The 26,610-nt window shown below is 41.8% G+C and overlaps 1 protein-coding gene across 5 annotated transcripts in view; it reads left to right on the top strand.

Annotated features, from left to right (window-relative positions):
- The window catches only part of SYT16 (synaptotagmin 16), a 262,401-nt gene that overhangs the window by 215,607 nt on the left and 20,184 nt on the right, over positions 1–26,610 (top strand). For 3 of the 5 annotated variants that reach the window (XM_082450420.1, XM_082450421.1, XM_082450424.1), the window contains 4 exons: positions 10,140–10,352; positions 15,788–16,044; positions 21,365–21,805; positions 25,157–25,346. In XM_082450420.1, the coding sequence (XP_082306546.1) occupies positions 10,140–10,352; positions 15,788–16,044; positions 21,365–21,805; positions 25,157–25,346 (1,101 nt within the window). The remainder of the gene's footprint in view (positions 1–10,139; positions 10,353–15,787; positions 16,045–21,364; positions 21,806–25,156; positions 25,347–26,610) is intronic. The other 2 variants (XM_082450422.1, XM_082450423.1) reach the window with 1 other exon arrangement.

Genomic DNA, 26,610 nt, shown 5'->3' with positions numbered 1-26,610 from the left:
TTGATTTTAGTATTTTAAACCGACTTTGCATTTCTAGGATAAACCTTATGTGGCCATAATGTATGATCTGTTTAATACATTACTGGATTTCATTTGTTAATGTTTTGCTAAGGATTTTTTGTAACTATGATATATGGGATATAGGTATATAATTTTCTATTTTTGTGATGTCATTGTCAGGTTTTTTTATTAGGATTATGCTGGCCTCATAAAATGGGTTGAGAAATGTTCTCTCTTCCTCTACTTTCTGTAAGAGTTATGTAGATATTGGTATTATTTGACATTCATAGAACTCTGTACCCCAAAACTGCAGAATGCTCTTTCTTTTCAAGTCCACATTATCACAGTGAACTATATGTTGAGTTATAATACAAATCTATATACCTACTGATTTTTTCTTAGTTGCTCTATCAACTAACTGCAGAGGAGAGGGTGTTAAAATCTTCAGCTTTACTTTGAATTTGTCTGTTTCTCCTTTAAGTTCCATTAGTTTTTCCATCACGTATTTTGAAGCCCTGCTAATAGGTTCATACACACTTATAATTTTTATGTCTTGATGAGTTGATCATTTTATCATTATAAAATATCCTTCATCTCTGGTAAAACTCTTGTCTTGAAGTCTACTTTGGTATTAATACAACTGCATCAGCTTCTTTATGCTTACAGTTTGCCTAACTTATCTTTTTAATCCTTTTACTTTTAACCTGTCTGTGTATTTATATTTAAAGTGTGTCTCTTATGGTCATCACATAATTGGGTCTTGCTTGTTTATTCAGTTTGACAATCTTTACTTTCAAATGTGATATTTCATTTGCATTTAATGTCTGGAAATTATTGGGTTTAAGTATGTCATTTTGCTATCTGTTTTCTATTGATATTTGTTGCCTCTGATTTTCATCTTTTGTTGCTCTTACTGCTTTACTTTTGTGTTAATCACCTATTATTTTACTATTCAATTTAAATTCCTCTATTAAATTTTTAGCTCTACGTATTTGTATTTTCTTTTTTCATGGCTCTTCTAGGAATTACGTATACATGCTTAGTTTATCATAGTCCACTTTGAGTTAGTATCGTACCACTTCACATCTACTCTTTGCTTTATGTCACAGCATTTACACCACTTTGCAACAGTATAAATCACTTACTTCCCCTCTCCTTTGTGTTATTCATAAGTCATGTTTTACTTTTCCACACTTTATCAATCCCCTGCCCCCATGCAATAGTATATATATACTTTCTTCAGTTATCTTTCAGAAGAAGTAAAAGAAGAAAACATCAAATATTTTTTGTACTCACATATTTACCTTTGCTATTATTGCTTTTCATTCCTTCCCTCAGATCTGAGATTCAGTTTGTTGCCAGTTCCCTTTCATTTGAAGAACTTCCTTTAACATTTCTTGAAATGCAGGTCTGATGAATTCTCTTTTCATTTATATAAAATTGTGGTTATTTTACATTCCTTTTTGAAGGATGATTTCTCTGGATATAGAATTCAGCATTGACAGTTTTTTTTTTTTTCTTTCAGTACTTAAACATGTCATTCTATTGTGTTCTGGCTTCCAATGTCTCTGAGAGAAGACAGTTTTCTTTGTATTATTATTTTCCTGTATGCAATGCATTTTTCCTTCTCTTCTTACTTTCAGGTATTTTGTTTAGTCTTTGATTTCCAGCTAGCTGACAGTGATGTGCCTAGTTGTGGAACTTTTGAACTAGATTACTAAAATGTTTGAATCTGTATGTTGATTTTTCACCAAATTTGGGAGATTCTCAGCCATTATTTTTCAAATATTTTTCTTCCACATGAACTTAGCTCAAACACTTGGCTAAAACCTGAACTATGAAAGCATGGGGGAGAGTCCTTTTGTTTTGTTCTTTCCTCCTTGGACTCCAGTTACACATATTTCAGACAACTTGATGTGTTATCCTTGTTCACTGAGGTTTTGTTTATTTTCTTTCCAAAGGTTTTATGTTCTTCAGATTGATTACTTTTTACTGAGCTCCTTCGAAGTTCATGGCCATCTCCAATCTGCTAAAAAACCAATTGGCTGAATTTTTTAACTTCGAAGATTTTATTGTCAATTCTAAGTTTATTTAGTTTTTTAAATATTATTTTCATTTCTCTACTGAGATTATCCTTATTTATATTCATTATGATCACCTTTTCCTTTGATTATTTGAACTTATTTATAATAGGTACTTTAAAGATGTTGTCTTCTGCATCCAACATCTGAGTCATCGTGGGGCTAGTTTCAATTGAATGCTTCTTTTCCTTGATGATTCACATTTTTCTTGTTTCTTTGAATGTCTAGTGACTTTTGATTGTGCACTGGACATTATGGATGAAATGTTGCAAAGGTAATGGATTCTTTCATCTTCCTATAAAGAATATTGCTTGTTGTTTTAGCCCACAGTGAAATTACTAGTTGATTCCTTTGACTATATTGGTTTTATAGTTTGTTATGCTGGGCTTATTTCAGTTTTACTCTTAGTCTTATTTCTAATGTTGGCCCTTCTAAAGTTTTAATGGAAAACCTGGGGTGTCTTCCAAGCCCCTCTACCTTGGGCAGATTCAATCTCCTAACTCAGTCTCTACTGAGGTAGGCTTAAACCAAAATGTCTAATCAAATTTTTAGCCCTCTAGCTGCTACTTTTTCTAGGTTTCTTGGACTCTTCCCCCATGCTTTCATAGTTCAGGTTTTAGCCAAGTGTTTGAGCTAAGTTCATATGCAGATTTTGGGGCTCCCTCTCTGTGGTTTCCTCTTTTCTGGGGTTTCCTTCTCCATTTCCAGCTGCTCTGATTGCCTTGAATTCTGTCCTCTGACACCTCGAGTCAATAAGGCTTGTGATTTCTGCCTGAGTCCTTGATGCCCTGTGCCTCATAGACTTAGGAATACTTTCAGCAGAAAAGTAGTATAACCATGGATCTCATCCAGTGAAATTTCCTTCTTTAAAAAAATTAGATCCCCTCCAGTTTCTGCCTGCTCCTGCTCACTCTCTATGCCTTCAAATAGTTGGTTTAAATTTTTTTCATGAATTCATAATTGTTATTAGGTTAGTTGAAATCTCTTACTCTGCTGTTATCATGATTGGAATCCTCAATATTGTAACTTACTTTTCCCTAGTGTAGTGATCTTTTTTTTTTTAAATTTTATTTATTTATTTATTTATTTATGGCTGTGTTGGGTCTTTGTTTCTGTGCGAGGGCTTTCTCCAGTTGCGGCGAGCGGGGGCCACTCTTCATCGCGGTGCGCGGGCCTCTCCCCGTCGCGGCCTCTCCCGTTGCGGAGCACAGGCTCCAGACGCGCAGGCTCAGTAATTGTGGCTCACGGGCTTAGTTGCTCCGCGGCATGTGGGATCTTCCCAGACCAGGGCTCGAACCCGTGTCCCTTGCATTGGCAGGCAGATTCTCAACCACTGCGCCACCAGGGAAGCCCGAGTGTAGTGATCTTTATGTTACGAATTCTAGTAAAATATTTTCTATTTGACTAACTCATATTTAACTATTACAAGTGCTGTCTCTTTGTTCATATATGAAATAGAGTTGTCAAAACATCTCATACAAAGTGTAAGGTGACAAAACAAGTGTGCATCGGAGAACCAGATTGTAATCCTTCCTCTGCCACTAACTAGCTACTTGACACATAGGTATGTGCCTTAAGTAGTCTCAGCCTTAGTTTCTATTCTGTAGAATGAGGGAGTTGGGTTATATCAATGTTTTTCAAACTTAAAAAAAAAAGTCAGGACTCTTATTTTTTTCCCAACAGAATCTTATAAAAATATAAACTGTCTTAAAGCAAAACAGCCCTGATTGTACAGGGTGTATAGCTCAACCTGCTCAGTGCAACTACCCACATCTCCACTTTTACTGTGGGTGGCATTGAAGCTCCTTTGTGGAAACCCAGACCTCCACAAAGCATAGTCTGAAAAAAATCAAGGCTGATGATTTATAAAAATCTTTTCCTATCCTGCCTGAGTCCAAGAATGGCTGGATTATGCATCTAAAAATGTGACCATTTTTTTTTAGGATCTGACAGGGGCAGTTGTCAACCTTTGACCCTCCCTTCTGCTTTTTCACTTTAACCAACTTTTTTTTTTTTTAACATCTTTATTGGAGTGTAATTGCTTTACAATGGTGTGTTAGTTCCTGCTGTATAACAAAGTGAATCAGCTATATATATACATATATCCCCATATCTCCTCCCTCTTGCGTCTCCCTCCCACCCTCCCTATCCCACCCTAACCAACTTCTCGTTCTTATTTCTATCCTTATCCAACCACCCTAGGCAGACATTTGCCGTGGGTATTTGAGAAATCTGGTATATTAGGGATTCCTGCAATTGTAGCTAAAAGTGGCACCCAGGTACCGTACCACCGATCACAACCCACCCCCGCCTGTCTCTACAACCCATCTATAAGATATGAGCAGTACTTCCCTCCACCTAATTGCTCCTGTGTGGGTGGGAAGGAATTAATAAGCTTGGATCTTCACTGATCATGTATAAAGTCTTTCTCCGTCTGTAAAATAGCAGCAGTCAGGCTTAAGAAATCCTCTCTTTGCATCACCAGTTGGTGGTTTTGTTGCCTTAAAAGAAGCAACAAAATGAGCAGGTGTTGAGCACTGCCCACATCCAGACAGCATTGCCAACTCTTACAGAGCGCTCCACCTCTAGGCTTGGAAAAAAGTATAGTGAGGGAAGGAAGGTGATACAACCCACATTTTCAGCTTAATTTTCTCCTATTCCAGCCCTTGTTTCTTTCATCCTTTCCCTACAGCAGCTCTAATGATGAGTTTTCAAGTCAGACCCTGCAAGAACAGGCATTCTTCCCTTTGCGTGTAAATGCGAGGCTTCCTAGAAGGGTTTCCACATAGGGCACTGCCATGATGAGGAGTAATAATAATCGTTAACATTTTTAGCATATCATATGTCAGGCATATGCTAAGTACCTTTACGTGGTTTATCCCATTTAGTCCTCTCAACAACTTTAAGAAATAAGGAATATCAAAATAAGGACCCTGAAGTTCAGAAAGATTAAGGAACTTGCTTAGATCTCAGACCAGCAAATGGAACATCCCAGATTCAAACTGAGGTAGCTTGACTCCAGATTCTGCACTCATTTTTTTTTTTAATTAATTAATTTATTTATGGCTGTGTTGGGTCTTCGTTTCTGTGCGAGGGCTTTCTCTAGTTGCGGCAAGTGCGGGCCACTCTTCATCGCGGTGCGCGGGCCTCTCACTATCGTGGCCTCTCTTGTCGTGGAGCACAGGCTCCAGACGCGCAGGCTCAGTAATTGTGGCTCATGGGCCTAGTCGCTCCGCGGCATGTGGGATCTTCCCAGACCAGGGCTCGAACCCGTGTCCCCTGTATTGGCAGGCAGATTCTCAACCACTGCGCCACCAGGGAAGCCCCAGATTCTGCACTCTTAACCACCCTAGCCTTCACTGATGTTAGACTGACAGGCAGTTTCTGTGGCACTGGGGCCCCACCTTCCTGTCTCTTAATTGTGGAAGATGAAGATGGCATTTCCTCTGCCCCTCTTTACCAGAAAAAAAAAAAATTCACTAAAAATCAGAGGGAGGCATATTCCGATGGCACTGCTGTAGAGACTCGATATTGATGGGTCTACAGATAACTCTCCTTTTCTGTCAAAGTCATGAACTTCCTGCCAGTGCAAGAAGCCCACAGTGGCAGCTCAGTAGTGTGTGAACAGAGGGATGGAGCTGGGTGGCCATGCATCAGAAAGATTGCAGAAGAGTCTGACTTCTCTTTGGTGGTAGATACTGAGGGTGTGTCTAAGATCTCCTGCATTCTGTGACTGAGTGAAATGGACAGTCTCAACTTCAAGATGTATTCACATCCATGGAATTTGTGCAACTTTTTCTCTGTTGTTTTAGCAAGCTAATTAGATAAAGAGGTGAAGATTTTATTACAAATTTCCATCATGCTCTTTCCCAAGTGCATATCTTGAAAGCGGTTTGAACTTGGTATTTATACAGTGTTTCAGAAAGTAACTATCATATGTAAAGTAACTATCTTATGTCTGAAATAAGTGCTACAACTTAGATGAGACTTTGTGATTTTCAAAGATTTACGTTGAATGAAATCCAGATCAGCTATTTAGTAGTTGACACAGACTCTTACAAGGCAAGTAGCAGCTGGGATCTTTCAAAAAGGTAAGAGTCAAAATTTAAATTTGAGAAAATAACCGACCAGTGAGAGAGCTTGGAAAATAATGTGGTGAAACCATTGGCCTGGAAACCTGGAGACCTCCATTTGGTCCTGGCTTGGTATAACCATGGGCAAATCAGTTTGCCTCTTTGGGCTTTGGTTTCTTTTCGTGAAAATGAGGGAACAGATAGACGCTCATGAAAATCCTTTCTAGCCCAACTTATGTGATTTTATCGTCTTAGTGACCAAACACATTTGTATAGATTTTAACCTGGATTTTTTTCCTTGAAGAAAGCAGATGGTAGAGGGAGCATAATGTAGTCATTAATAATATTGACTTTGGAGCAAGACCACCTGGGTTTGAATCTTGGTTCCACTATTTATTAACTGTTATGACTGTGGCAAATTACTAACCTCATGGTGCCTCGGTTTCCCCATCCACAGAATGGGGGTAATAAAGTATTGACTTCACTGGGTTATTGTAAGGAATAAATAAGTTATCATATGTAAGATTCTAGAACAGTGCCTGGAACATGATAAATGCTTTATATGGGATTGCTTTTATTGTTATAATAGCACCACTATTGATTTCTGTTGCTGCTCAGTGGTTTTTAGGAGAGATGTAGGTTTCCTTTTCATTGTTCTTTTTTTTTTTTTCACACACACACACTGTATTTTATTTTTACAAGATATAAATAGACTGACACCAAGCATTGTACATGGTAGGTTTCCTTTTTAAACAGAGAATTCCCTGAGATTCTTGGGGACTGAGGCTTAGCATAGCATGTGCAGTTGCATTTATAATCCCACGAGGAGCAATGGGCCAGTGAACTGCAGCCTGAGCGTGTTCACTCTCACATGGACTGATTCTTCTTCCCACTGCTCTTCTCTTCTCACAAAGGAGGCAACCTCCTGGCAGATTTCAGGGTGGAAATGGCAGAACCCTCTCTCACCTCACTCTGAAAAGTAAGCTAGATACGGCTCTAGTGTCCTGATACAATGATGTTTGATGATACGTGCAGTGACTAAGAACAGAGGTTCTGTGTTCAAGTCCCAGCTTTGTTACTTTGCTAACTTTGTTGCCTAGGGCAAGTCACTATCCTCTCTATGCCTCCGTTTCCTGTCTCTAAAATGGGAATAATAATAATCATCCCTACTTCATGGTGTTGCTGTGATGATTAAATGGGATAATATATACAAAGTCCCTAGAAGGTGCCTGGCATATAGTATATGTTTAGTAAATGGGAAGCATTATAATTACTGTTATGATTCTTATATCGAATGAGGAGAATCTGTGCTCTGTGGATGATCAGTGACTCCCTGAAAAAAAATCAAGGACCACATACTGGTAAATTAATGAATTCTAGTTCCTGATTTTATACATGAGGAAATACCCATGGACTAACTCACTTAATTTAAAATTGATGACTTTTGACTATCTACATTTTTTAAAACGGGCCTAGTAATACAAATGGAATGGAATATCAGAGTTGGAAAAAGTGCCAATGGATGTCTAATCCAGCCACTTCACCAATGCATGTATCTCCCTGACTACCTCCCAGGTGCTTAGCTGGTCTTATACTCTAAAGGTGGAGAGAGTTTAGTTTTGGTCCTGTTCGTCTCTGGGTATCTTCCATACGTGATGGTCCATCCCATGCCAGAGCCTATGCCCAGCACGCTGAGACGCGAGGAGACTGTCCATTGTAATGGTGTTCTGTTGAGACGGCAATGGAATCTTTTCTAACACTTAGCTTTTCAGGTCCTACCGTGGGGCTGGTCACAGCCAACAATAGAACTGAGTGAGCTGAAAACAATATTATGCTCTTATGTTCATGGATCAGCTGCTCCATAAAAGAGAGAAACAGATTGAATGTTGGTGCCTGTCAGGTAGAAAGTTTGGAGTCGGAGAATTTAGATCTAAAAAAGACCTGGGAAATTATCCAGACATTAAAAGTGAAGATATTTCTTCCACAAATGAAGAAACAGGGTCAGAGAGGTTAAGAGACTTGGCCACATAGATTCAGCTAGCTAATGTGAGCACAGAGAATAAGAGTTCTTTCTGCCATCTCGCTCCCATTCTCTAGCAGAGTGATTAGAAACATGGTCTCTAGAGACAGGCTGACTTGATTCAAATCTTGATTCTTCCCCTTCCTGGCAGTACGATCTTCAGCCAGTTGTAGACTTTTCTCTGCCTCAATTTTTGTACTTGGAAAATGGGAACAGTAATAGGGGTTTTGTGTGAGATATGTATAAGGCGCTTAGGACAGCCCCTGGCACATGAAAAGCATTCAGTCCATTATAATTACTAATTTCCAAAGAGCCTCAGGAAAATAAACTCTTAAGCCAGAGAATAAATGTTTTGGCCAGGCTGGTGTTTAAAGTATTTTCTCTCACTTAAAATATTGCTTTTTAATTTCTTCTTAGCCTCTGATTCAGAAGTGATCTTCAGGACCCATCTGTGAATTAACAACCATATCCTTCCCAGGAACCACTGTGTGACTTTTGGATGGAAAGAGGGAATCTTTAAAAAAATAATTCCCCATTATTTATCGTTTCCAAATCTCATTCAGCAAATGTTTACAGAGTAGCCTGCCACGCACCTGGCACAGAGATAGTGCCTGGAGGGATGCAAAGGTGGGCAGTCTGATGTGCCCCTTACCTTCAGGGTATGTACAGGTTAGGTGGAATGGTCGGCAGTTAAATAGGTAATTCTGCCACAGAGCTGGAGGGAGCACTGACAGGGCAGGACAGAGAGTGATTTTACAGCATGTGGAAGCAGCCTTAAATCCCTAAGCTTGATTTAAGGGGTCAAGGAAGGACTCTCTGGAAGAAATGATGTCTATGCTGAGACCTGAATGGTGAGCTAGATTCTTGACTAGTCTAGATGGGGCTGGAAAAGCATATTCCAGGCACAGGAAACCATGTGTGAGTGTTGCTGGGGTTGGGGGGGGGCAGCGCTCAGGGTTTTGGGAGAAAATACTGGCTATTCACCAATCTATTCAACATTTAACAAGTGTTTATTAAGTACTTACTGTGCAGCAGGCATTGTTTTACATACTACTGAGACATCAGTTAACAAAACAGGTGATGTCTTTATTTTCATGGAAGTTGTGGGGGAGAAGAAAGAAAGAAAGAAAGATGGTAAGTACTGGGAACAGAGCTGCTTAAGGTAGGAGGATGATCAGAGAAGTGTTTAGGATGAAGTGACAGTCAAGCTGAGACCTCAGTGGTGAGAGGGGCCAGCCAGGTAAACACCTGCGGGAGGGAGGGTTTCAGGTGGAAGGAACAACACAGGCAAGGGCACAAATGATCATGATCACGGCCTGCTGGAGAAACAAAGAGGACGGAGCAGTGTGCTGGGGTGGGAAAAGTGGTACGAATAATTTAAAGGGTGTTTGGGTTGAGTCATTGGTGCTGAGAAAGGCATTTCTAGTATAAACTAGTTATGTATTAATTTTTTAAACCCATACAATGTAGTGTCACTTGTCAAAACTGGAAGTTTTGGGAAGATCTCAGTTGCTAATATCTCTTCTCTGAAGTGGGGCTTGGCTCTGTATGTTTTAAATAACTGAGATGAGGCGAAGAGAGTATTTTCCGTCATCATTGACTAGAACTACACATAAGGCGCATGTGCAGATTGCTGTCCTGTTCACAGTCATGAGCACATGCCAGCAACATAACAAATCAGCAGGATGCCCAGCTCAACAAGAGGGCTCATTATGTTAGTTAGGGGTGTCCCAGTGGTTTCTCTTGGTTCTAGCCGTGTACTTCTAATTACCCTCCTGAGTTTCTTTTCCTGTTTCATTCCAGTGGACTCACATTTCTGTTTCAAAAGTGCTTTGAATTCTCTCTACCCAGGTTCAGTCTGCTTTGATCCAGACCGATTGGCCATGTTCTTCTATTTCTCCGGATTATCTATCTCTGTTTTCTCATGGGCCCCGTAGGAGACTCATTGCTCTTGTTTGCTTCCAGTTAACAACTTTGGAGATGATGAGGAGCTGCCCACATCTTCTGACAGCGATGAGGAGGTTATCAAACAGTTTGAGATTTCTGTGTCCCGGTCCCAGAGTTATCGCTCAGGAGCATCTCAGAGAGGAAAGCAGACAGGACTGGAGTGTAAACCAAAACCCAGCCGCTGGCTTTCCACCCACGAAGAGGCCAGCACAGAAGTGTCTGCCTGCGCAGGTATTCTTTGCATCAAACCTTTCCTTTATCTAGACCAGGGATGTCTAATGGGAAGAATGTTTTTGAGTCACTGCACTTGCATCTAAGAGTCCAGAGAGGAAAAAGAAAAATAGGGCAGGACCCGGAGGCTGGGACAGGGCAGAAGGGCTGCTTCAAACCTCACAAGCAGCCTCATGCAGAGAGAAAGGATCAGAAGTGCCAAAGTCTTGACCCCCACTTGTGGGATCCCTTCCTTTCTCGTAGGTTACCGCTTTGTACATTTTGAACACTAATGACTATAACGGTATTCACCAAGCTTTATAAAATCTTGTTCCCTTCTGACGAGGACAGAAATCTTACATAGCTGTCTGCTGACATTGCACTTCTGTGCCTTTCCTCCCACTTGGAAACGTAGTCTATTTTCCATATATCTATGTAACCTCAGATTTTTTAAGCCTTACTTTCAATAGTTTGTAATATTAAAACAGGTGTGTTTTATCTTCCAAATAAAAGTATGTGTTATAATAATACTAAATAACCTTTTTCAAACAACACATGGGGTGGGATAGGGAGGGTGGGAGGGAGACGCAAGAGGGAGGAGATATGGGGATATATGTATATGTATAACTGATTCACTTTGTTAGAAAGCAGAAACTAACACACCATTGTAAAGCAATTATACTCCAATAAAGATGTTAAAAATAATAAATAAATATTAAAAAAAAAAAAAAACACAACACATGCCCGGCACACCCTCCCTCATTCCCTGTAGTTTCTGGACCCCAGCCCGTGTGAGAATTCATGGGTCAGAGCAGGTTTTACGCCAGCCTCCGTCTTCATCGTAAGTTTACCTTTCACAAAGGGAGAGGAGGCCACTCAGAGGTAGGGTGAGCACAACCTGTGACTGCGGGTAGGCCTTGTCAAGGGGCCTTCTCCCTCCCCACCGTGCACACAGAAGAACCTAGGAAAAGAACAGTATGATATTTCTTAGTGCTTTCCCCAGCGAAGGTCAGGCATCTCTCCAACTCCTTTATGTCCAGAACCCTGAATAGGCACAGGACATTGGAACAGGGAAGGGTCTGTGAAGTGTGTTTGGTAAAAAGCCAGAGAAAATGTCATACTGTCCACTGTAGTGACCTGGTCTAAATGACCTGGGTTCTCTAATCTTCTCCTTCTTTCCATTGGGCCTGTGGTCCGTCCAACCAATGGGGGCATAGTTGATCTTCCTTGTTTTTCAACACTTAGTAGTAGAAAGACAAAAAGGAGAGTTCAGAATTGAGAGAAGATAACAGAGAAGAAATTTCTGATTTGGTGATGTGGATGAGGCAGGCAGAAAAAGAACAAAGGGGAAAAAAAGGAAAATTAACAAAAAGGACCCTATTTTTCAGCAGGAATATAATAATTTGCTGACCATCATGTAATTTCACTTATTGGCATGGGCGACGTAACATTTTATTGCTCTTCTTTTTAGCCTCAGGTAAGCCAGGAGATAAACTCCCGATGTAACCAAAGCATAGTAGCAGTAGCTAATGGCCCTCTGTCATCTCCTCACCCCCTCTCCTGTTTTCTCTTTCTCTGCTGTTACACCACAGCATTCCTCTCACTCCACTGAGAGGGCAAATGTTAGCTAATGAAAGTTAATAGCAGTTGATCCCCTACGAGTAGCTTGTTTAATTCTAAAGCTAATGGCCCCATTTCCCAGAAGCCCAAGTGTCTAGATTTTGATTTATACAAATGGCTGCTGTTCTGAGAGTTCTGACAAACACTCTAGCCCTCACCCTTCCTGGAATTAGCAACAACTTTTGTCATTACTGGTGCAGTTCTGAATTTTTTGACAGATGGTGATAGAAAGGCTAAATTTTTCTCTATCGGACGGAGGAAAAAGTCCACTACATTAAATGAATTACCTGTAGATTTTGAAGAAAATCATCAGGATTTTCATAGGAATGATTAACTGTGTGCTAAATTTTAGGTTATCAAATGCCATGGAAATGTTAATGTAATTTTTATTGCATGATTTTTTTTTCAGTGTCCTTTTTTTTTTGTTCATCTTTAGATCAATGAATTTGCATCAGCAGTAAATAATAAGGAAAAGATTAAGCATGAACCCCAGAGAGGATTTGTTTTCTGGTGCCTATTCTCTATCTATTTAGCTATTTTTCCCTCTACCTTAAATACAGTTTTCTAAGATCAAATTTAATTGTAGACAATTCTTTCACTTAAAAAATGCATTCAAAATGTTGGACCAGTGAAATTCAAGGTCCAAACCCATGTAAAAAATCTTCATATTCCAGGCAACTTCTCTCCTGTCTCACATATCTGATTTAGTGTTATTGTGCATTAATTGTCCCTGTATTCCTGATCATGTCAAAGAGGGTTTGAGCCAAGTGATCTGAATCAGAAGTTGTGCATGAGGTCTTTACGCACGAAAGGTGGGCTGCAGAATAATAGCCCATTTATTGGGCTTTTTGTTTGTTTGTTTTGAGCAAAGCCTTATTTTTGCTTGTGAAATATTTAGTTCTTAGGGTGTTTCATAGAAGCTAGTCATTACCTTCCTGGTGTCATTTAAAACAGGTCAATTATCCCCAGACTCTGTGCTCACTTTTCTTTAGGATGGTGTATCAAGCAAGATTGTATCAATCAGATATGAAGGGGATTTCAGGGTGATATATATATATATATATATATATATATATATATATATATATATATATATATATATATTTCAAGAGATTTATTGCAAAGAAGTGACTTATGCGATTGTAGGGGCTGTGTAGGCCACCGGAATACACAGCTCTGAAATCCACAGGACAGGCTGCTGGGAAGGATAGGCTGAAACTCTCAGGAAGGAGCTGAAGCTTCAGTCCATAGATGAAATTGCTTCTCCTCCAGGGATGCCTCAGTTCTCCTCTTAAGGCCTTTCAATGGACTGATTATGTAGTATAATCCCCTCTACTGAAAGTCAGTTGCTTAAGGGCTTTAATTACACCTACAACATGCCTTCACAGTAACTCCTATATTACTGTTTGATTGAATAATTGAGGCCTATAGCCAAGTTGACACATAAAACTGACCATCACAGATAGTTAGCTAAAGTATTGGTATATGGGTGACGGAGGGAGGGGTCTGGGAGTAGAAAGAAAGTAATTGGATAATAGGTTTACACTCTATCAAAATGGGATATGAACTAAAAAAGTTCCTCTGCTAAAATAAATATGGTTGATGTGACATAATTATGCCCTATAATTTCTAAGAAGCCAGGATACATTTCTCGACAACAGGCAATTACTTTTCCGTATGTGTTTAAGGTGACATGACCTTCTTTAACTTAAAGCACAAGAAGACTGCTTTATGTAACTGTGAATCACCTTTCCCCTTCCCCCTCCTTGCAACTTGACTTGTCCCCCAGATTTGCCTTTCTAATTCATTCCTTGCTTGTCTGTCAAGGAAAATGGTTTGTTACATTAATATAGTTCTTATGTTTTTCAGTTATGAATAGCTTTTCAAGGCTTTAATGTAGCTTTTGAAAATTCCATTATTACTGATCTAAGTATTATCACCGTAGGAGTTGAAGTCATGAGACAATTTTATGGGGGTAATTTCTTGGCAAAGTTAGATTTTGTGCCGAGATCCTGCTGGGTGCTACACACGTTGATGGATGACCCACTGTTTAATAGGACATTTTAGTGTTCGTGTATGTGAGGAATGGATGGGCTAATTAGAGCCTGAGAAGAAAATTCTGCTTTGTGTTATGGGGTTTTTGCATATGGAATATCCCTTGTTCTGTCATTTTCTGTGGCCTTTTTTAAGGGTGTTTGCCAAATAACGGAAAATGTGAATGTAAAGATGTTAGGTGCCCTATGACAGAGCTTCCAAGAGGCCTGAAGTGAATTATTAAGAATAACAGTGCAGATGGGGAACATCTCAGTGGCTTGCCATGGTTGGGCAAAATCCCAAATCAGGAGTCTGAAGTTGTGCCCTGAAAACCAAGTCTTCCCAAAGATGTTTTTATATGGTCTGCATAGGGTGATAACGTATTTTAAAATTTGGGTGTTTATTGTCGGTGGGTCATATATTGTCTGCTAAACCACTGTCACCACCACTCCATGTTGCTGCACACCTGGCTGTTTCAAATATTTTTTATCTGCCTAGCCTTTAAAGTTATTTGAGATTTAGTAAAACCCACTGGTGGATAAAGACTATGCAGTATATAGATGTGGCTTAGCACCTTCAAGGACGTTATGTTTTAGCTCAGATTTTAAGACCAACTATGGGAGCAATTGCTATCATACAGTGTGTAAATAAGAGCTGAATTTACCGTATATACTTTGTCATCCTCACTAATCCTGTCTATATCTCTAATTTTCTATCATCTGGGATGGTGCCCACTGGAGAAGAGTAGAGGCCCAAGAGATAAGACATCCTTGGCTACTTTCTGGATGTGGAAGCAAGTTAGGGTGAAAGCTGTTGCTTAGGGAGACCCTGTCAGTGTTTCCTTATTATCTGAGGGTAACCTGGACACTGAGGAAGAGGAAGGGGATGAACAGAGAGAGAATAGGATGACACGAAGCCTGAGAAAGACACTGAGCCTGAAGGAGTCAGGGAAGATTCAGGAGTTGTCGGGGCTTTGGATGGATAGGAAGAAAAGGGTAAGAGGGAGGGCTTGAGGACCGCTGTGAACCAAAATACACAACTAACATTTTCATGGACCTGTGAGACCACAGGTGTCTGTGAGTTGGGAGGTGGTAGCAAATGGGATTTGCTGGGTTGGTTGAGGCCAGACGGGTAAGCAAGGCTAATATTTATGGGAGGGCTGGTGGTTGCCAGGAAGATATTATTTCATGTGTCCACAATGACTCTCTGATGGCTTTTATCATCATTTTATAGATAAGAAAACAAAGGTTAAGGCAGTTCCAATGTTGTTCAAGTTCTTAATGCAGAGCTAGGATTTAAACTCAGATCATATGAATCCAAGTCCAGTGTTCTTTCCATGGATTAAGTGGAGAACTTTTTGCTTGAGAGAACCACTGAAGCCTTTTGAGCAGAGGGTGATATGGTGAACGTGGAAGAGAGACGGAAGAATGGTAAAGCCAGGAAAACATATGATCTCTATAGCTGATTACTATTCTTGCTTTCTAGATTCATCCCGAAGGCCTTGTGGTCATTAGGTCCAACCAAATGCTAATGTGTTTATTTTATCCACATAATACTCATCCTTTATACTCATATTATTGTAAAGCATTAAACCTTCTTGTACCTGACATAATGAACTAATGGGTTTCGATTTTATGGACCAAATTTATCTACCATATAGATGAAAGTATGTTTCTGCAGGTGTTGTTTAGTGAGTTTGTTTTTGCAGACTTGATTGGTGTCGTTGGTACCGCTCATTTTCTCTAGATAAAAAGGTGAAACATGATAATATATTTGAAAGAGTTTCCTTTTTGCAAATTTAGGTTTGGATGGAGCCAGCCAACTGACTTATTCTGAGAATCTGCCTTATGGTGAAGATGACCCCATCTCTGCCCTCTCACAGTCCCCTTGTGAGGTGGGGGACACCAGGCACCATGGCACATCTCCCCAAGAGACCATCGCGGTCCGTAGCCTCAGCCGACATTGCACACAGGGCAGCTTGGAGATGGAGACAGCTTTTAATAACCGGAGATTTGAAGATTCCTATGCCGCTGGCAGCTCCTCCGTCTGGAGTCCAGAGGCAAGTTGTTTGTTTTCCATTTTTTTCTTTCTTGAGTATTGTGTGCTCCCTGGTTGGTCGTTCTCCTTCCCCTCCCCTCTTCCTTCTCCCTTTTCCTTCCTTCCCCTTCTTTCTCGCCTCCTCCATCCCTCAAGAAAAAATTTCTCCAAGAAGGAAGCATTGCTTTGAAGAACAAACACCTTAAGAGACTTTAATGGAAATATAGTTTTTGTTCAGATGACCAAGGTCCAGCCCTTATGTGTGCCAATAAAAGAATCATATATAAGTGGAATCTATCAAAATGGAAAAATAAAAAGAAGCATGGTGGCAGAATGAACCCAGCAACAATCAGGCTTCTTTTTTTATATAACGGGTTTTTAGTTCTTTAGGGAGACTGGATTATTTCCTTCATGGTTTCAATTAAATGGAGTTCATTTTTATTTACACCAAATCTTGAGTTATGATTCTTTGAATGTGAGAATTATTTGAAAATGAAACTAAAATACAATGCCCCTGCAAATGAAATTATATAAGATATTATGAGGAAGATCTTGCAATATGAGCATATTTGTTAGCTCCGAACTGATTTGAAGATCTAGGTGATGGCATTAGTCTATCATGACCCTCTGGCCATTGACTTTGCTTTTTGGATAAATCTCTGATAAAAGATGCATCGTCTAAATTTCTTTTTCAATTGAAACTTACTCCCGAATATGCCTAAACATCCAGAAGTATGACTGGAGGTGATGATGATAGAAACTACCATTTTTGAGCAATTACTATGTGTCAGGCACCATGATAAGAATTTACAAACATTGTTTTATCTTACAGGCACTCATGGTTATTCTTTATTAGCTAGACCCCTCTGATTATTATTCTATGACATGAAGAGATATTAAATAATGGTGTCTAATACCTACTTTGAAATTAATTTTGATGAAATAAGTCATGTAACTATATGAAACTTTAATTTGTGTGAATAGAGGAAGGAGAAGGGTGGATGGATTTTGTTAGCATCAGTCTGACTGAGAAAATAAACAGGATGAATCTCTTATTAGGACCTGGACTGTCATAAACACCAAATGCTCAAATGCTTCTCCAAATCAGGGAGAAGAAAAATAATCACAGATAGTTATGTTTCACAGCCTGACTGCTGAGGCACTGGGGCATGTAGAGAGAGCCTAAGGAGATGGCACAGGTGCATGTGCGCCTGGGTGTCGTGTTACTGCTGAGGACCGGAGATGGCAACACAGATACGTGGTTTGTGGCCGGTTAAAAGCAAACCTTCATACAGAGACCCTCAAAGCTATCAACCTTACACTTTTTGTAAAAAAAATTGTGCCTCCCTACCAGTTTACTGCCAAGAGTCATATCACATCCCACACACTAACATTTAATGTTTAAAAATACTATTCTTTTTGGCTCTCTCGCCACAAAAACAAAACAGAACTGTTTACCTGCCCATTGACAGTCTCTCCCCTTGATAACTGTACCATTAGCCTTGGAATTGCTTTCTCCAGGTAACCTCCCATTTGCCTGCCTCGTGGAGCTTTAGTAGAAGATTTGGTGTTGAGGGCACTAAATGTTCTCAGACTCCAAAAATACCCAGACATCTCTGTGTGCTCCATTCAAGCTCCTATCTATTTTGAGACAAAAACTGTAATTTGGTGCTCCTACAGTAGAACCTCAGATGCAGCTCAGAGGCAGTTCCCGTAAATGCCTGCTTTGCAAGCTTAGCTCGCCTTTTAAGAATTGATTTATTTGCCTCTTAGCTGTATTAAGAAGCCTGTCTTCCCCTGTGTATCTGGCATCGGGAACACACTGTGGGTCTGTTTACTTTGGGCCACACAGATGACATCAACACTATCTTGCTAAAACAGAAAGCCTTTCAGTTTGATAGAAAATCTTTATATCTTCATGGGTTTTGACAATGTGGCACAAGTATTCCCATCTTAAAGAAAAACCCAGGATACGAGAGCTAAAGGAATCATTTATTTTGCCTCAGAAGGGAACTGGTCATGCAGTGTGACTACCTGTTAGGCTGATGGGTTTGCAAGCACTGCTCTTCTCTGCTGGAAAAGGCTGTCGACTTTTTCCTGCAGACCTAAGGCTTGGCAGGGAAGACGATGGGAGGGTGGCTGGTGATTTTGAGTGCACAGAGAGGCAGCTGTCCCACTTTTCATCTCCCCTTTCCACTGATTAACTGATTGGCCTTGAGAAGTTAATTAAAATCTGCCAAATGGGGATAAAAATGAAGAGATTTTTGCCTTGCAGGAAGGTCAGATGGATTAGTGGTATTAACAGTACCCACAGGAGGAGCGCCTTTAGTTGCCTGGTGATAGGTAGAGTGTGTTGAAATAATTAATTGCTATAAAAATATCAGACTTCACAAATCTTGGTCTCAGATCAGCCCAGGAAGGGACCACAAAGCCCAGTTTTCATGGACCACAACTTGGATTGTCCCCATCCAGAGCCTGGCCATTGCCTGGAGCTGTGTCTGATTCAAGTTTCGTAGGACAGTTATTTCAGACCCTTTCCGCAGGACCTCACCACAAACCTGCAGGTGGAGTGAGCATTTATCTGAACAGAGAGACTGATAGATAAGTGGGAAGATGCTCATTAACTAGGATATTTTAACCTTGGCGTTGAAGTTGATGACAAAACTAGGGACTGTTAGTTAATATCAAGAGCAGGGGCCTAAAAGGATATGAAACTCAAAGTAGAGTGTGTTTCCAACTCCCATCTCCCATCGTATTCCCTCTTCATCTCACACACTTACTATACTTATAAATAGCTAGGGTGAAAGATTTGTGGGGGAAGAAGGTAGACATCATAGTTCCCCGTAAGGCTTGGGACTTTGGGCATTAATACTGGCAAATCCTGGGTAATTCTGGCTGGGCATATGATATTGGGGGCAAGGAGTTAAGTTATTTAGCCATTCTAAGCCTTAGTTTCCTCTCCCATAAAAGGAAGATATTGAAATACCTACCTCATTAGGTTAATATGAATGTCTAAAAAGATAATGTTTCTTAGCTGGATTTCCCAAAAGCAGAGCCTACTTTGTTAGGACATGCAATTCCAGGCGACAAGAGTGAGGGACGAGGAGAGTGAGGCAGGGAAGGGAGAGCCAGTATGAGAATGTGTAATGGAGTTGGCTACCACTAATTGTGACTCATGGCTTGCTCTTGTGGAACCATAGCCTAAGAAGCTGTATAAACTAGTCTCAGGACATCTGTCCAAGGGGAGAAAAATTTATTGCATGGGGCATGAACACCACCCACCCTGCCCCCCGACTCTGGACTTCATATACATGAGTGCCAAGCAGGATTCTGTAAATTTCCAAGCCTTGACATCAAAGGAGAGGCCTGTGGTGGGAGCTGAGAGTTACCTTGCATGGGAGGGAGGCAAGACTTTGTTGTATTGTGCCAGGCAGAAGCCACTTAGAGCCCAGACAGCCTGTAGGGGAAAATGGAACAGGAGGGGAGGCCAAGAAGTTCTGAAGTGCATAAGAGTGGGCTTTTACTGTCCATAAAGGGTTTAGTGTGGTACCTGGCATAAGGGAGGGCTTAGTGGATGTTAGCTTTTATTACTTATGGTCCAGCAAACAATATAGAGATGACCAAAGGTAGGCTAAAATAGATGGGAGTTTTAACGGAAGACTGTGACTTGATTTTTGAGTTGGCCTAACTCCTTGGAGACTTGCTTCTAATATTATATCTACACTAGTCAGTTGTATTCAGAAGTCTCTATAGCAACCACTTTTATCACTTGAAACTGGTACCTCTGAATAGAAACACTCACACATGAATGCATGCTCAGAGGAAAGGATGTAAAAAGCTTCCCTTATTTTGCAAGAAGCCTAAATTTTCTTGGTAGACTAATGTGAATCTTAAGAGAGAGGGCAATTATTAGATGTCTACTATGTGTCAAGTCCTTCAATTTTCACAACAACCTTATAAAGTAGGTATCATCCCCCTTTTGCTGTTGAGGAAAACAGAAAGTGAGAAGGATTAAATAATTTGCCCAATGTCCTAAAGGTTGTAAGTGATAGACCTGGGATTCCTAAGCATGTCTCATTCCAGAACCTCGCACTTTCACCTAGATCTGTGGGAAAGTTTCATTGATGAACATGCATTTTTGAAGTGTATCATTATATTTACAAAAATAAAGAGTTCTTTGAATTAGCAAAGTTGGTGTTCAATTACATAAAGAAGAACTGCTTCTGATTTACAGTAAGAATCAAACCAAAGTTTAGTTATGAGTAAGAGGCATGCCTTCAGAGGAAAAAATCAAATTATGTTGACATTAGTAATAGTTTGTTAGAGGGTGGTTCATTATAGTAAAGTAAATGTAGTTCAGCTCAGTTTTCTCAGGGAGGTCATTGGATCTGACTGGCTGAGGTGAACTTCTGTCTAAAAGTGTATTTCATAATGAGGGGCCGTGTTTGAAAATAAGTAGCATCAGTCCAGTGATGGAAATAGATATCTATGGAGGCTGGTCTGAGCCGGGTATTTTCCCACATCTATTAAAACCTCACAACAACACTCTATCAAGCAGGTACCTTGACGCTCATTTTTCAGCTTGAGTACAGAGAGACTGGCCTGTTTGGCCATGGCCAAAAAGCTAGTCAAAGGTAGAGTTATGATTTCAACCCAGGTGTTCTGTCTCCAGGGTTTAGGATACCTTCCTAAACACTTGCTACTCCAAGAGTGATTTGAGTCCAGCTGAGACATCCCTGTGGCCTGAGAAATGCAGAATCTCAGACCTGACCCCAGTCCTACTGAATCAGAATTCCCAGATGATTCAAGTCCACTCGAATGTTTGAGAAGCTCTGCCCTGAACATTTTCTGCCACGTAGATTTAAAATCTACTGAAGGATCACCTGTCTGTGACCCCCATTAGGATCCTTATCTGCAGGAGGTCCTGGCTCAGAGAGCACAGGCCCAGGCTGAACAATTTCTCCTGGGGACTTGAGGAAGTTACCTTTTGGCAGTTGCATAATTGACTAGTTTTAGACTTAGTATCTCAGTTGGTTTCAATGATAGTGGTCAGTTGTGCTTTTTTGAGAGGCAGTGTAGAGGAAAGCACTTTGCAAAATATAAAAGCTTTGTTCATTCATTCCAAAAGCATTCATGAAGGCTTACCATGTGCCCAGTGCTGTACCCTCAAAGAATTCACAGTCCAGTGGAGAGAGAGACCAGGAAACAGACCTTTCTAATGTGTAGGGATATATGGTAACAGTCCAAAAGAATGAGGTTCTGAAGGAGCACAGAGGGGCACCATCTTTCCAAGATGTATTAGGCATTGTTCCATTCCTAATCTTTCCCTCTGTCTGCAACAGGAACAGGACGGAACCAATTTTCAAGTGCCACCTGGGGTCCCGGAGCCCATCTCAAAATGTGGTGGCCTGGATGTCATCTTTGAATATAGAGCTGCCAGCCAGAAGCTCACAGTGACCATCGTAAGAGCACAGGGCCTCCCGGATAAGGACCGAAGTGGCATCAGCTCCTGGCAAGTGCATGTCGTGCTGCTGCCCAGTAAGAAACAGAGGGGCAGGACGAACATACAGAGAGGGCCCAACCCCGTCTTCAAGGAGAAAGTCACCTTCGCCAAGCTGGAGCCCAGAGATGTGCCTGCTTGTGCTGTCCGCTTCCGCCTGTACGCCACCCGCAAGATGACCTGGGAGAGAATGATGGGCGAGAGGCTCTTCTATCTCAGCCACCTGCACCAAGAAGGGGAAATGAAAGTGACTCTGGTTCTGGAGCCAAGAAGTAATATCAGTGTGAGTATGTTAAATGGTGCTGCTAATGATGCGCTACGTTTGAGGATCTGGAATTGTCAGCCCTTGATTTAGTACATTCAGCCCGTGAATTCAAACACCTTAATTTAATTTTCCATTTGGCTCTCCTCATCCTTCTGAGACATGATTTGCACTTCACGGTACAATGGGTTTTCTTTTTTTTGTGTGTGCCCTTAGTCGCTATAACCTGATGGATGTGTTCCCTGTGTTCCATTTTGGGAAATGACAGCAGCATTGTGAAGGAGGGAACGGGGAAACTGGGAGAGGTTTTTTGGCCGTCTCGTTAGTTGATAAGTGGTCCTACCACCCATCCCCCTGCCCTGACCCCAGCATGCATCATGATGTATCTGAGATGATGGGACTTTCAAGGTGAGGTCCTTAACAGGTATGCCTGCCTAGGCTGCATAGGAAGCCCTGAACTCCAGCCACTTCTAAGACCTTCCATTTATATGACTGGGCTTCTCCCACACGCCCCGTCCTCTGTGTCCCTCAGGTTTCAAAATAATACAGCACAGCTTTTATGTCTACAAGATGGGTAACCCTCTCTTCCCGTGGGTTATATGTCATCCAGTGTGAGGATCTCCTTTTAAAAAGCACATAAAGGATCGGGTAACTATCTTGGGCTGTTGGACAAATCAGTCATCCATTCCAAAATGTTTGCTGAGTACCAATTATATGTCAGGTGCCATATAGGTAGAGGGGGTGCAGGAAAGAACAAAACAGGTGATGCCCTCACGGAGCGTACAATCTGGTGGAGGAGGGCGGCAAAAGACAAACTGGGGTAGGCAAAGAGAGAGAGGCAGAGGCTGCTGCTGCTTTAGAAGATCAGAGAAAGTATCTTTCAGGTGGTGATACAAGAGAACTCAAGGAATCAAGGGAGCCAGACTGGGTGCCATGTGGAGGACAAGGACTCCAGACAGAGGGGCTGGCATACGCAGACATCAGGCGGTGGGAAGGAGCGTGACTTGTCTGAGGAAGGGGAAAGGAGCCAGAAAGTCCAGAGTGCGCTGATGGGACATCCAGCCACTTACATTTTTAATAGATGTCTCAAAACTCATATCTCCAGACTCGAAATCCTGATTTTTGCCTCACTAAATCTATTTTACCTGCAGTCTTCCCATCTCGGTTAAAGGCAATCTCATGCCTTTAATTGCTCAGGTCAAAAATCTTAAAAGTCACTTGTGACTTCTCTCCTTTCCACCTGAAATCCTACTGGCTCTATCTTGAAAATCTAACCAGAGCCTGACTCTCGACTGGATTACTGAAATGGCCTCCTAGTCATCTCCCTGCTTCCACCTTTGCCCTCTATAGACTATTCCCAACACGGGGGCCAGAAGGAGCCTTTTAAAACATAAGCCAGATCATGTCTCATCTCTGTTCAAATCCCTCTTTTTTCTTAAGCTCTGAGTAGAGTGTTTCTGAAATCCTGGGAAACAGAAGCCACAGGAGGTCAGAGGAATCCTGCACCATAAAGCATAGGGATAGGTATTATTACACCCTTGTTTCTCTGTGCCGGGCCCTGGGCCCTGTGCTGGGGGCACAGAGTTGAGTGGGGGAAATGAGCCAGTGTGAAAGAACCTTGAAGGTAAAAATTCTCCCATTCACCAGTTATTTGTTGAGCATGATTATGAGCTACACACTGGGCTATGCCCTGTGGACTGAGGGATCTATACGGTTGAGAATTTTTTTTTTTTTCTGGATTTGTTTGTCATTTTGCTATTTTTAAAGTATTTTATAGATTTCCCTCAATTATTTATTTATTTATTTATTTTTGGCTGCATTGGGTCTTCGTTGCTGCGCGCGGGCCTTCTCCAGTTGCGGCGAGCGGGGGCTACCCTTCGCTGCGGTGCGCAGGCCTCTCATTGCGGTGGCCTCTCCCATTGCGGAGCACGGGCTCCAGGCGCGTGGACCTCGGCAGTCGTGGCACGTGGGCTCAGCAGCTGCGGCTCGCGGGCCCAGAGTGCAGGCTCAGCAGTTGTGGCTCACGGGCCCAGTTGCTCCGTGGCATGTGGGATCCTCCCGGACCAGGGCTCAAACCCACGTCCCCTGCATTGGCAGGAGGGCCCTCAAGCACTGCGCCACCAGGGAAGTCCCTAAGGTTGAGAATTTGATGCGAGAGGCAAGCTGTGCAGTGACAGGTGCCACAGTGGACACTTCTGCACAAGCCCAGGGGAGGGGGTGGCCCTCACCCCAAACTGGGCAAATATTTCATTGTTGGGTTATCACCATCCAGACAGCAGGGGCTATAAGGCATCTATCGAAACCACCTAGCCCTGTAGTTTACAAATTGTGTTCCATGAAAGCCTCCATGGGCTCTACAGGGATGTCCATGGCTTGGTAAACAGGGTAGTTTCCTAAGATGTGAAGAATATTTAATTTCTTTCAATGCATTTATTTATTAGGGTTCCTGATAAGAACTTTTAGGAAATGATTGCAGATGTTGAGAAGAAAGGTTGGAGCAGTTGTGGGTCTGGGAGGCTGGCTGGCCTGCCCCTCAGGGTCCACTCCCACTCATGCTCCTTGAGCGAGAGTCAACGTCCTGATCTACTTTGCTTTCCTCCTCCCAATGTGTCTGGTGCATAGAGGTGGGTGCTTTAGAGAAGCGCATGCATGAATACATGACACAAAGTGTGGGCTCCCCTGGGCTCCCCTGGTACCTGCAAGGTCTCTAAGATGCACAGGCCATGTGTCAGCTTCCTCACTAAACAGTTGTAAAAGTGTTCACGTTCAATATAATTCATCTCCTTAGGAAGAAAAAATGTAGCATCTGCCATAGTCCTGACAACCTGAAAAAGCAGAACCAGGGGCCAAATGCTCTATGGGGTGGTAGACGGCCAGTGGTCATTTCTTTTCTGGTGAAGACAAAATGCCTCCTGTATTGCTACATTCCTCAAGAGGCTGCAGAGAATAGAAGCAGAAGTCATGCCTGGAGTGGACAGGTTCCATAGAACTCATGCCTGGAGTGGACGGGTTCCATATGGGTCTAATATAGACTCATAGACATTTGGGTCTATATTAAGTGTCCTGTCAGCTCTCCATGTATCTTCCAGGGTTTGATTTACACTAGTAATAACATCTTTGTCCGTTTTGTCTTTAGAGAGGAAAGAGTGAATGGAGACAGCTCTTGAAACAAATATGTCTGCTAATAATGCAGGGGATCCCATCCAAAACTATGCTCCCCAGGCCCTATTATCATTCATACCGAGTGCGCCATTAGTAATCTTTGGCAGCAGTGGAGACTGGGCCACAGTTTCACCAAACATAATATCGGCTTTCTGTAAGGGAGAGGAGTGCAGTGGGGCCAATGGATCCTTTGTTGTTCTTCTCCTCCAGAGTGGAGAGTCTCCGCTCAGCCCATCTGCAGTTTCTCACAGTGACAGTGCTTCATCCACGCAGTCGCTGTCGCATGGAGGGGCGCCAGAGCTGTTGGTGGGGCTGTCATACAATGCCACAACGGGGCGATTGTCCGTGGAGATGATCAAAGGCAGCCATTTCCGAAACCTCGCGGTTAACAGAGTGCCTGGTAAGTTCATGCCTGTACCCCCAGCTCTGGTCCTCCCAGAGGCAGGAAGAAGGCTGTGTCTGCTTTCATCTCAATTCTCTAACTTTTACAATAAAAATGATCTTGTTGTGACTTAGACAGGTTTTTACCAAGTGATACCTCTGGATTTTTCAAATGCCTTTCTGTTTAATTAGATTGAAGCCTTCTTCGATATCTGGATGCATCTTGATACAAAATAGGCTGGCTTCTACGTGTAGATCGTTAAAGGGGAAAAAGAATGATGTCTTTTCAGCAACATAACATGTATGAACAATTCAAATCTGCTAATAGGTCCCAGGTCCTCAAATACGTTTAAAGAGACAGAGCTCAGTCTTTGGAGCCAGGCAGTTCTGGGATCTAATTCCAGCTCTACTCATTTACCTGCTAGCTTTGCTCTGATCCTATACAATTTACCTCTCTTTTCTGAATCTCAGCAGACTCATCTGGAACAAAGGAATATTAATAGTACCTTTCTCATGGGTGGTTTTGGGGTTTAAATAAAATGATTTATGTAGAACATTCAGTGCCTGACACATAGTGAGCGTTCAAGAAATGTGAGTGGTTATGTGGTTGATGGTGGAGGAGGTGGAGCAGGAAGATGTGGGGCAATCCAGGCCTGACTCACCAGGGCAGCTTCTGAGGTCACACCTGGAAAGAGCAGCTCAAGACATACTCCCACAGCTGCTGTCCAGGGCTCAGGAAGCCAGAATAAAGATGCTGCAGCTGCTGCTGCCAAATTGCCTCTCAATACCCAGGAAGCTGGAGATTGAACCTTGGAATAATGCTGCTAAAAGCTCATCTTTAATGATCTTGCTTATCAGCAGAAACAGCTTAAGAAAGGGTGGGAAGATGGTTTCTGCCTCACTTCTGCCTTCTGGCTCTCATGCAACCATATCTAATTTGAGGAATCTAATTTATATCTAGAATTCTAGCTGCAAGAGAGTCTGGAAAATGCTGTTGAAATTCCAGCCTTTTGAGTCCAAGAAGGTAAAATAGAAGTGGGTAGAGTGGAGTGTAAGTGAGGGTGTCCACCACAGGCAGCCAAAACTTACTGAAATAAGGACGAAGTCAGTAACAACATGATAGGCTTCAAGAGGCAATGGACTCCAGCCTCACATGTCAGCATCAGATGAAGAGCCAGCTGAGCTGGTAGAAAAAGGTCAGCTCCTACAACCAAATCTGGGCTCTCACTCCTTTTAGTCTTTAACTGTGCTGCCGCCCACAATGTCTCTGTTCAATAGTATCT

Source organism: Balaenoptera physalus (genome assembly GCF_965194825.1).
Source record: "Balaenoptera physalus genome assembly, chromosome: 2".
NCBI lineage: Eukaryota > Metazoa > Chordata > Mammalia > Artiodactyla > Balaenopteridae > Balaenoptera > Balaenoptera physalus.
This window is presented reverse-complemented; position numbering and strand designations above follow the sequence as displayed.